At 39.6% G+C, this 12,077-nt stretch overlaps 1 protein-coding gene across 7 annotated transcripts in view; it reads left to right on the forward strand.

The window, feature by feature from the left end:
• PTPRT (protein tyrosine phosphatase receptor type T) overlaps positions 1–12,077 on the forward strand; it is a 1,030,325-nt gene that overhangs the window by 453,177 nt on the left and 565,071 nt on the right. For all 7 annotated transcript variants that reach the window (XM_075901349.1, XM_075901354.1, XM_075901347.1 and 4 more), the window contains one exon: positions 8,925–9,218. In XM_075901349.1, the coding sequence (XP_075757464.1) occupies positions 8,925–9,218 (294 nt within the window). The remainder of the gene's footprint in view (positions 1–8,924; positions 9,219–12,077) is intronic.

The following is a 12,077-nucleotide window of genomic DNA, read 5'->3' on the forward strand; positions in this document are numbered from 1 at the left end:
GCTGGCTCGAGCCGTGCCAGGTGCAGGATCTGCTGGCTGGGTGCTGTCAGGCTTGCACCTGGCACGGGCATCGTAGCCAGCCCGTGCCCCTTTAAGGGGTCTGGGGCCGGGAGGGGGGTAATAGAGTTTCCCTGGTGTTGGCCAGAGTGGCCACCAGGGAAAGCTGGGGAGGGCTAGCCTCCCACTAGTTTGAATTAAGGGGCTACACACCCCTTAATTCGAACTAGTAAGTTCGAACTAGGCTTAGTCCTCATACAATGAGGTTTACCTAGTTCGAACTAAGCGCTCCGCTAGTTCGAATTAAGTTCGAACTAGCGGAGCGCTAGTGTAGCGCCTATCAAAGTTAATTTGAACTAACGTCTGTTAGTTCAAATTAACTTTGCAGTGTAGACATACCCGTAGGTACTTCAAGACTATTTGTTGGGTTTTAAGTTTTTCCTAAAAATAGACGCTTTTGCAGTACTCAGAATCTCATCACCTAACTTATTTGGAAGTTTAAATCTCAATTTTTAAAGAGATTTAGGCATTTAAGTGTCTAAATCTCATTGGCTATCAATGCACTTAAGTTTTCTAAGCGAATAAATTCCCTTTGAATGTGAGATTTAGATTCCCAAATTAGTGAGGTATTGAGATGCTGAGCACAGAAACAAATAAATACCTTGAAAAATCTGGCCTATAGTGTGGTTCACTGTGCCATGTAATGGAACTTAGACCACTTACAGCCGGAAATAAGAGCAAGGGAACTCTACAACCTAAGCTGAGAGGCAGCTGGCTTTTAGCTCTTACACTAAGCTCCAGAGATCCCAGGTTCAAATCTATCTCATGGCAGTTACAAAAGCACACTAGATTGACTTATCTATGAAAAACTAATTAATGAATAGAACTTCTCCTCTCAACTCTGATCTCAGACCTTCCCTGAGTCCTGGGTTTGATCAGTGTTCTTACACACTAGACAGCCATTCCTGCCTTTTCATTTTCCTTCTGTTGCTCTATTTTTATGTGGTGGTGGTCATCTCTTCTTCCACTAACTCACTGGTTTCCATGTAGCCTTCAAAGTATATGGCCTATCTTCTGAAATGCATTGTTTATAGCAGGAGAGGTATTCAACATTGATGATACTTTGCTCTGTTACTCCTCAGACATAATCTTTCCACTAAATATCAATTCCCTACTATAAAATGGATGCTTTAATCCACAATGAAAGTGTGTAATACAACATGAAGGTTACACAAGGTTACATTACAAGTAGGGCCCCTGGAACAAAATAGAGTTCAGAAAAACAAAATGAAGTTCACAATTTGACACAGATATATTCTCAATCTGTCACCACGCCATTAAATAAGCATTTCAAATCAATTATACAATCATATAAACATTAATTAGAATCACCATCTCATAACAGCATGAGGCAGGCAATATATAATGGTTACAAGAGCAGTTCAGTTGTATAGGCCATAACAAATACACTGCTCCTGATCCCAATGCTTGCTTTGCTAAATAATAACTTAATTCTTTAAAGTGAAACATTTGCAATATTTAGGTCCAGAATTAAGTTAAGGTCTTGATCCTAAATAGCCCTTTTTAAGTTGATGGAAAAGCTTTAAGTGGTGCAGAATTGAGGTAAAAATAATTAGGTCAACTAATGTTTGTTAAAATTTATTGAATCCGTAGAATTGGATTCAACAATTTTAGGCCATTTTCGTCATTTTCTTGCTTTATTTGTGCACTTTTGTTACTAGTCAGAACATCAAAGGGCAAAAATACATGGAAACAAGACAACATTGGATAACCCTTTAGAAAGGGTTGAGATGAAAGGTGATGGAGGAGGTCGCTGTGGATTTCTTAATCTGAAGCAAGTATCAGAGGGGTAGCCGTGTTAGTCTGAATCTGCAAAAGCGACAAGGAGTCCTGTGGCACCTTATAGACTAACACTCCTACACTTCAGTTAGTCTATAAGGTGCCACAGGACTCCTCGTCGCTTAATCTGAAGCAGTTTACCAATCCTAAAATTATCTAAATTTACTTTCAATATGGAGAAAAGGTGGAGCTCTACTAATTTAACTGTTTTGCCTATAAATCTTTTTTTCTAATCCTCAACCAAATCCCAAAGTAATTTACATAATGTTGTTATTATACTATACTTTAGTAGCACTTTAAAGACTAACAAAACATGTAGATGGTATGAGCTTTTGTGGGCACAGCCTACTTCTTCAGATGACTGGAGTTGTTGGAAGTCCAGAACCAAGAATAAATAAATAAATAAATAATGGAAGGAGGAGGGGGGGGAGAAAAAAATATTGGAGGGAGGTGAAAGAAGACAGTGGATAGATAAGTTTCAAAGGGATAGCCGAGCCAGTCCATAACAGGAAAAACTTAAAAAACAACCAGTAGTCTATTAGCACCTTAAAGACTAAATAGTTAAAAGAGGCTGATAAGAACCATTAGTATACATTAGGAAAGGAAGAGTACTAACACCAGATTCTACACAGACATCAAGAACCATTGGCGCCTTCATTGTTTGGTTGGTTGATAATGTGCAAGCCATCCCATATCGCGATTTAGACCATTTGCATGAGAATTAAACGTGTGAATAAAGTGGAGTCCCAATCCTTCTCTGTATTTGACTTGTGGAATTGGTCTGAAATAAAACAGCAACTTGGAGATCCATTAATGAGTGTCCAGTGTGTTGCCTTTGCAGATATCTGATTTGTGTCCTTTAATTCTTTTCCATAGGGACTGCCCAGTTTGTCCAATATATACTGAAGATGGGGCATTACTGGCATTTGATGGCCTAGAGCACATAACTGGATGTGCAGTTAAATGAGCCACTGATTTGGTGGTTGACGTGGTTGAGCCCAGTGATGAAATCGCTTATATAGATTTGCAGGCAGAGATGACACCAGGGTTGATTGCAGGGGTGGGTTCCTGGATCTTTATGGTATAGCTGTGTTGCGTGCTTACCAGAAATATTTTGTTGCAGGTTATGGGGTTGTCTGTAAGTGAGAATAAGCCTTTTCTCCCAAGGCTTCTGAGCATGAGGAGTCATTTTCCAACATAGGTTGTAGATTGTGGATAATGCGTTGGAGGGGTTTAAGTTGTGGACTGTAGATAATGACAAGTGGAAATCTGTTGTTTTCTGTTTTGAGTCTGTCTTGAAGTAGTTCATGTGTAAGTACTTTTTTGGCTCTGTCAATCTGTTTTCTCACTTCTCCAGATGAGTATTTCAGTTTTAGGATTGCTCTATATAGATCCTATAGGTGTTTGTTTCTGTCTGTGGGATTGGAGCAAACCCGGTTGTATCTTAGGGCTTGGCTATATACAATAGATTGAGAAATGTATCTGGGATGGAAGCTAGAGGCATGAAGTTAAGTGTAGTGGTCAGTAAGTGGAAATTTGTCCATCATTGAATTGTACTGTAGTGTCAAGGAAGTGGATTTATCATGTGGACTGATAACATAAGAACATAAGAATGGCCGTACTGGGTCAGACCAAAGGTCCATCTAGCCCAGTAGCCTGTCTGCCAACAGTGGCCAACACCAGGTGCCCCAGAGGGGGTGGACCAAAGACAATGATCAAGTGATTTGTCTCCTTCCATCCTTCTCCAGCCTCTGACAAACAGAGTCCAGGGACACCATTTCTATCCCCTGGCTAATAGCCTTTTATGGTCCTAACCTCCATGAAATTATCTAGTTTCTCTTTAAACTCTGTTATAGTCCTAGCCTTCACAGCCTCTTCTGGCAAGGAGTTCCACAAGTTGACTATGTGCTGTGTAAAGAAGAAATTTTTTTATTAGTTTTAAACTTGCTACCCATTAATTTCATTTGGTGTCCTCTAGTTGTTCTATTATGGGAACTAATAAATAACTTCTTTATTCACCCTCTCCACACCACTCATGATTTTATAGACCTCTATCATATCCCCCCTCAGTCTCCTCTTTTCCAAACTGAAAAATCCCAGTCGCTTTAACCTCTCTTCATATGGGACCCGTTCATTTTAGTTGACCTTTTCTGACCCTTTTCTAAAGGCCAAATATCTGATCCAGGATGAGGTTGATGGTGGGGTAGAAGTTGTTGAAATCCTTGTGAAATTCTGCAAGGGTCTCTTTCATCTTCATCATATGGACCCACTGGAAATTTTACTTGTAAAGTGCCTTTTTTTCCATTGAAAACCTGTAAAATCGTTTAATTATGCTACAAAGGGGAAAAATCAATTTTAAGTTGTTTGTGATTCTCTTATTTTTAATTAAGTGCTATCAGCTCAAGTTTAAATGTTTTGAAAATGGATTTGTTGGAGACATCCTTAATGTAAATAACTATCTTTATGACACTAAAATATTTCTGCATGGAATTTTGAAATGGGCAAAATGAAGTTTGCAAACATTTGTTTGATTTTTAAAAGAATTGTATTTCTGACTCTGTTTTGTTTGCTTTTGCTGGCTGTCTATTATTCCAAACAGAATTGTGATAAGAGCTGCTTGTTTCTTTAGAGCAGTGTTTCTCAATCTTTTTTTATAAAGTACCTCTTTTTCCAAAAAAATAAAAATTAGAAGTAGGCCCAGTACCTACAGTTTTCAGACACACATTTGTTTAAACAACTTAATCATATCTTGGTAGGCGATTAAATTCTTGGGTGTAAAAAATACAAAAAAATAGTAAAATGCTATAAAATTTAAAACAAAATTCAGTTTTCTCCAAATTTCAGTTGTGTTGATGTACCTCCCAGACTTCTCTCAAGTACCCCTAAGGGTACTCGTGCCACTGGTTGAGAAACACTGATTTAGAGGACATGTTGTGTGATTTCTACAGTCAATCACAGTGACGCAACACAAGTCCACATTTGAATAGTGAGCAGATTAAATAACATTCATCATAAATGTTATTGAGTAACTTTGAATAATGAATTAATCAGAGAAAATTATCTCATACTAACAAACCTCAAATAGGGCTGGAATTTATTGAATTACTTATTAATTTTTTTTCAGTTCTTTTGTTAATTATTTATGTATCACTATGCCAATGTGAGATACTCCAACAACAACAACAAAAACTATAGGGATTTAAAGCAGCCATAGCCTTCGGCACCATTAGAACATGTCATCTCTAACACTCCCCCTATTTACTGCACTTGTTTGTGTGAGATGTAAACAAGGTTTTGTTTGTGCATTAAATAGCTAACAAACCTGGTCACAAAAGGCAAGGATGTCTAATGCTCTAGTTTCATTTCTCTGATTTAATTTAAACTGTAATATAAGCAATCATTGCTCTGAATCAGGTTATTACTCTAGCAATGGGGAAATAGGGTGTCTAAAATTTTTAACTAGCAGAAATTTCCAAACAGAAGCACTTTAGACACAAGTTAATTTTAAGTCAACATTTTCAACATGCCACTTGAAAGAAACTTTACTCTTCCTTGTTGAGGATGTGAATTATGGCAGCATAGACTTTTATTATGATAACCTAGAACTTTAACCTACCTTTCCAGTTAGCTTCAGAGAGTAGCCGAGTTAGACTATTGAGTTAGACTAACTCGGCTATCCTCTGAAACTAACTGGAAAGATAGGTGCAATTTCTAGGTTATCATAATTAAAGTCTATGCTGCCATAATTCACATCCTCAATAAGGAAGAGTAAAGTTTCTCTAGCAAAACATGTAGATGGTATCATGAGCTTTCGTGGGCACAGCCTACTTCTTCAGATGACCGGAGTTATGAGTTTGGGATGTGAACACTCAAAATAAATAGGAGAGGGGAAGGGGGCGGGGGGGAGACAGAGCATCAGTAAGTATCTGGAGAATGAGTACTTAAACCTAAACAGATAAAAAGCAAAGTAGATAGATAGAATCAATGGACACAAATCAGATATACATAAAGGAAACATACAGAAACCTATTGGGGAACATTTTAACCTTCCAAATCATACTATGACAGATCTCCAAGTATCTGTCTTGTCACAAACCAGCTCTACAAGTCAGATGCACAGGGAAGCCTTGGAATTACAGTTCATCCACAAATTCAATTCACATGCTCAATCGTGATGAAGGTTTGTTGGGACACTACCAATTTAACCACCATTGAAGGTGCTAACAGCTCTCTGAGTAATATCCTTCCTGACATGGGAATCTATCTATTGACTTTGTTTTTCAACTGCTTAGGTTTAAGTACCCATTCTCCAAATCTACTGATGCTCCATCTCCCACCTCCCCCCCCCCCCCCCCCCCCCCCCCCGCCACCCTCCTATTTATTTCAAGTGTTCACATCCCAAACTCATAACTCCGGTCATCTGAAGAAGTGGGCTGTGCCCACAAAAACTCATGATACCATCTACATGTTTTGTTAATCTATAAAGTGCTTTCAGACCATTTGTTGTTTTTTCCAGTTAGGGCAGGCTAATGGTAAAGTCCATATACAGGACCGTGGGACTGGTGCAAACATAGTCAGAGTCAGTGATGAAAAAAACCCCTATGGTCTCTGCCTAGAGTTTCTTCTAATCAGAGGGATAATGGTCGCTATTAGCAGGGCTTGCCGAACCGCGGCAAGCCCCACTTGCCAGCCGCACAGATCACCCAAACCCGGCTCTTTCGGGTTGCAGTCTACTTGCCCCGGGCGAGTAGATTGCATTATTTGTCGAGCCCTGGCTATTAGTCCCATAGTAGGGTGGTGGAAGAGGCAAAGTCATATTTGAAAAACATGACAAGACTAACAGGTAAGATGTTGTAGTCTCTATCATTCTTGCCCATACCATGGGAGCAAGGAATATTCAGCTTCTAATTACAAAATGGGCCATAGTTTGCAGGCTAGGGCTTTGTCTACACTGGCGCGATCTTGTGCAAAAGCAGCCGCTCTTGCGCAAAAACTTGCTGCCTACCTACACTGGCCGCGTGTTCTTGCACAAGTAAACTGACGTTCTGATGTATGAAATCAGGGCTTCTTGCACCAGAACTCTGATGCTTCCGCTCAGGAATAAGCCCTTTTGCGCAACCGTTCTTGCGCAAGAGGCCAGTGTAGACAGGCAACATGAATTTCTTGTGCAAGAAAGCCCTAGGGTTAAAATGGCCATCAGAGCTTTCATGCGTCTACACTGGCATGGATGCTCTTGCGCAAAAGCACATGCCAGAGTAGATGCTCTCTTCTGGAAGAGTTTTTGCATGAGAATGCGCCAGTGTAGACGTAGCCTAGCAGTATAGCATTTGGAGCTGTATCTCTGATGATGCAGAGATGAATATTAGGAGCTGGAGATGATAGTCAGCAGTTAGAGGCATTTAGGATTGTGCTGGGATTTTATCAATAGATCAGTTATAACCAACCATATCTTGGTTTTAAAATCTAGTTGACTGTGTTATGGGGTAACCTCCATGTCCCCACAATAAACTTGAATAAGTTATGGAACAGGGGGACTAAGGAGCTTCCTGAAGATCACTGAGGCATATCCTTACTGGCAGGAGTGTTCTGCCCACCCAGGGTTTTCTCTCAATCCCCATCACTGCATATTGATTGGGCTCCTCTATGGTTTGCAGCCCAGGCACTCATTCCTTTGACTATCACAGGAGGAAAGGCTATAGTTCCATTCAATTCAAAAGGATGTTTAGAATTACTCTATTTCTAAAACTTAAGGGTCCCTGTCACTGATTTTTATAGGACTTCTTTCTTTAAGAAAAAAAAAAGGTGTCTCCTTTGTCCATCTCCTTAATTTCACAAGCAAAGAGAATTTCTGTGTCCTCTGGGCCGAGGGCAAATAAAATTTGAAAAATAGAAAAAGGAACATATGTGATTATAGAAATTGCTCATAATCTTGTGCAGTTAATTTCAGGTTTTCAAAACCACGAGGCATATGATATTAATGTACCTTGCAATATGCCAGTCTTATGTATACAGGGATAGTAGCAAAATACTCAGGCAGACTGCCAGGCCCCTGTAGATTTTTCGAGGATTTCATCAAAGGGTGCTGGAGAGATGTCTTGCTGGCTTGATCTTTTTATCACAGAGGAAATCTGCACTCATCTGGTTCCTGCCTTCTCAGATGATGCTTCTCAAACTTCTACCAGGCAGTCTTCAAGTCTCATGCAGACTTGTCGTTAGTGCCGTCACTCATGAAGTTAAACGTATTTTGCTCTTAAATACTATGAAGTCTGTTAATTCTCTGTCCTAGTTTCACTTTTAGCCCCGTCGTAGGTAGAATTCAGTTACACTTCAGCAACATTCTGTTTGTGTTCCTATTAGATAAGCAAAGACCCTTCAGGCATATAGATGCATTTTTTATTATATTTTAAAGACACTGTCAACTAATTTGGTATAAAAATGTATCCTATTTTAAAACGACAGCCTCTTACTAGAATGGCATTTTGAATTCCCTGAATACAGTGGTCACCAATAAAAACATGGTCTTTGCCCACGGCTATACAGTACAATTTGATATACTACCGTTTTCTCCTGTTCTTAGAGTAGGAAATATCTATGGGAACAATGCTGACCTTTTCAAATCACTGTATTTTATTTTCATAATCACGCTATGGTAAATTACTTTGGAGATGGGTAACGATAAAGTTTTCTATTTTGTTATGAGTACGTGGAATGGGATAAGGTCAGGAGCTGTATTATGTAAGGGGTATTTCTAAATAGATAAAGCTTCATTTTTTTCACATTATATAGCTCCTTGTTTTCCATTAAGGGCAGGATATCCTGTCTTCTGAAGTCAGTTATGGCACCCTGTTAGAAATAAATAAATAGAAACAAATAAATGATGGTCAATTCCAAGGAATTCAGTCTCAAGTAAGATATTGTAAGGTTCATATTCATGGGAAGTGTTCCCGTGTAACTGACCCAAGTTTGGATCAGCTGTTCTGCTGAACATGGTGTATTGTTACAGTCCAATCAAGCCAAGCACTATTAACAAGTTTCATGGACATTGTATAATTTTTTGTTGCTTGCAGAGCCTCCAACGCCCATTGCGCCCCCTGAGCTGCTGGCTGTCGGTGCCACCTATCTATGGATCAAACCCAATGCCAATTCTATCATCGGAGATGGGCCTATAATACTGAAGGAGGTGGAATACCGTACAACCACTGGGAACTGGGCAGAAACACACATCGTAGACTCCCCAAATTACAAACTGTGGCATCTGGATCCTGATGTGGAGTATGAGATCAGAGTGCTCCTCACGCGCCCTGGTGAAGGGGGCACAGGGCCCCCTGGGCCTCCACTGACAACAAGAACAAAATGTGCAGGTAGGTACCTAATGCTTTACAAATAGTACCATGGTTTTAGCTTAAATGTTTTGTGATTGGATCCTGAACAAGGCTGTGTAAGATCATGTCTCTATTTGCCGGAGATTGATCTTCTGGAGTTCAATTTAGCTGATCCAGTGAGGACTCACTAAATCGAATGCTAAGGGTGCCCCTGGTTGGCACCGGTACTCGAAGTAAAAGAAGTCGATGGGAGCTTCCATAAACCTCCCTCAGTAGGAACGGCACCAAGCTCAGCTAAAGGGTATGTTGACTTCAGCTATGTTACTTATGTAGCTGGAGGTACGTACTTAACCAACCTTCCAGGTCTAACATAGACCTGTCCTAAGACTGCAAGCAGTATTTAGCTTTACTCTTATTTCTCTGCACTAGTAAGTTAGGCTATGTCTACACTGCAGCGCTATTTCAGGATGCTGGAGATATCCTGAAATTGCTATCGTGCGTCTTAACAGTAAGCCCGTTATTTCACAATATAATGGGCTTGCTATTCTGACGTTCCTGTAAACCTCATTCCATGAGGAGTGAAGGTCGTTTTGGAATAGCAGGTTATTTCAAAATTTGGTGCTGTGTAGACAGATTATTTTGTAATTTGCACTATTTCAAAATTTACTCGAAATAAGCTATGCAATTTGCATATTTCAAATTGCGTACCTTATGTCGAGCTACAGGTGCAGTGTAGACACACCCTTAAAATCCAATAACAGCAATACTCAGATCACTCTTTTGATGTAGCTGTTATGTCTGAACCACTCTTTGAATTCAGTATATGGATTGTGGTATGTTTGTTCACTTTAAAAACAGATTGCAGGGAGGAAGTGCTGACCTGGAATTCATATGCAAATTTGACACCCTGAACAAAGGTCTAACAAACACATTACAAACACGGAGGTCCTCACATTACAGTAAATATTTTTCCATATGGATACTCTCATCTTCTCAGCTCTGTTGGAGATTAGCCACAGCCATTCCGATTTAATTAGCACTGTTGTCCCACTCCTATCTCTATTTTTTCCTCTCTCTGGGTATGTCTACACTACCACCCTAGTTCGAACTAGGGTGGTTAATGTAGTCAATCGAAGTTGCAAATGAAGCCCGGGATTTAAATATCCCGGGCTTCATTTGCATCTTGCCGGGCGCCGCCACTTTTAAATCCCCGGTAGTTTGGACTCCGTGCCCGCGGCTACACGCGGCATGGAGTAGGTAGTTCGAATTAGGCTTTCTAATTCGAACTACCGTTACTCCTTTTGTTTCTTTCTTTTTCTCTTCAGCAACTGCAGAAGTGAATTGTAGCTCAGGAATGTTTATGCTCTAATACTCTAATAAATGTGTTAGTCTTTAAAGTGCCACCAGACTCCTTGTATTCCTTTCTGTGGGCAGGTGGCTTGCTTTAACAGGCACAAGCAGCTGTTTAATTATGTACAATACATTCCCACTCACTCTAGAAGTGGGAAGCCCAAGAAAAAACACCCAAGACAAGGACAAGCCAATGCTAATCATTCAAGCTAGTTCCCTGATGGTCACATTGACCCTATCACAAGTCTATTATCAATATTGCCTTTTCTTAAGTGAATAGTAAATTCATACTTTTCCTCTTAGGTAACTTTTACTGTGTCAGCTACAAAGCAGAAAGTTTAAGCACTTCCTGGGTAATTCAAAAACATTTTTTGCAATATGTAATTCTGTGATTGCCTTGTTTTGTTTTTATTTTTCTCCCCAGTCTTATTTTTTCATCTTAACATTACAAATCTCCACCCAATGGTACCCAAATGACCAGTTTCTCTGTGTAAAATTTTATGTACAGGTGAATTTATCAACTAGGGGTTTTGACTTGCATGATCAAATCAGATCTTAAATTCATAGGGACTCTACCATCAAACATCCTGACATGCACAAATCTGAATCAGCGTACACATAGTTTCATTTTTTTGTTAGCAGCTACAGTACATTATTGGAAAAAATTGATCTTTACTCTTATGGATTTGTACTGTAGTAAAATATGGATTTTTCTTGTAATTGAAAAACTCTCTCATCAACTACTTACACAAGAAAAGTGCCAAAATGAGAGCAAGTATTTAGAAATTTGGTCACCCGTTCTAGTATACTCAAAGGAGCAGGGCTTCACAACCAGCAAGTCAGAATCCTTAGCCAGGCTCTTTGACCGTTACCGTGATCCTGAATGAGCCATAAACGATGCAGTGTGTTATAATGCTTTGTTGTAACTTTACCTTAATAAAACGTTTCTATGAATCAACAGCATTAATGGCAAGTCATAGAAAGTGTGGGGGAGGTTTATTTTGACCTGCTGAATAACATATAACTCTTTCCTTTACCTGCTTCTGCATTTAGTGCAGTCTGAACATTGCAGGATTTCTTGCTTCTATCCTTGTTGTTGCATGGAGGAATTTTGAAGACAGGAGTGGAGGACACCAGTTCTGTAATCTGATTTTAAGTTTCAAAAGATGAACCCATTCTTAATCTTTTGAATATGCTGTGTATTCATCACATCCCTAAGGGATATCAGGCTTTTGCCCAGCAATTGAGTGGATTAGGCAACCCACTAGAAATTCCTTCTTTCCATACTGCTGATTTTGTTCACTTTCCATCTTCAAGTTTCTAGGTGTCTCTTGCAATAGTTTAAACAAAGATGAAAAGTTGATTAGAGAATGTCTCTCTCTCCCCTTCAGTAGGATAATAGAGCAAGTGGACTTCAGTGAGCTTGTGCATAACTATCTGATTCCAAATATCCATGCTGACCAAGTAAACCAACAAGCTGATGTCTTCAAGGGGAGTTAAAGGATTTGCTACAGGAACAAAGTTTAGCTAAATCTTTTTCTATGGTTG

This window comes from Pelodiscus sinensis, chromosome 18 (genome assembly GCF_049634645.1).
Source record: "Pelodiscus sinensis isolate JC-2024 chromosome 18, ASM4963464v1, whole genome shotgun sequence".
In the NCBI taxonomy this organism is placed as follows: domain Eukaryota; kingdom Metazoa; phylum Chordata; order Testudines; family Trionychidae; genus Pelodiscus; species Pelodiscus sinensis.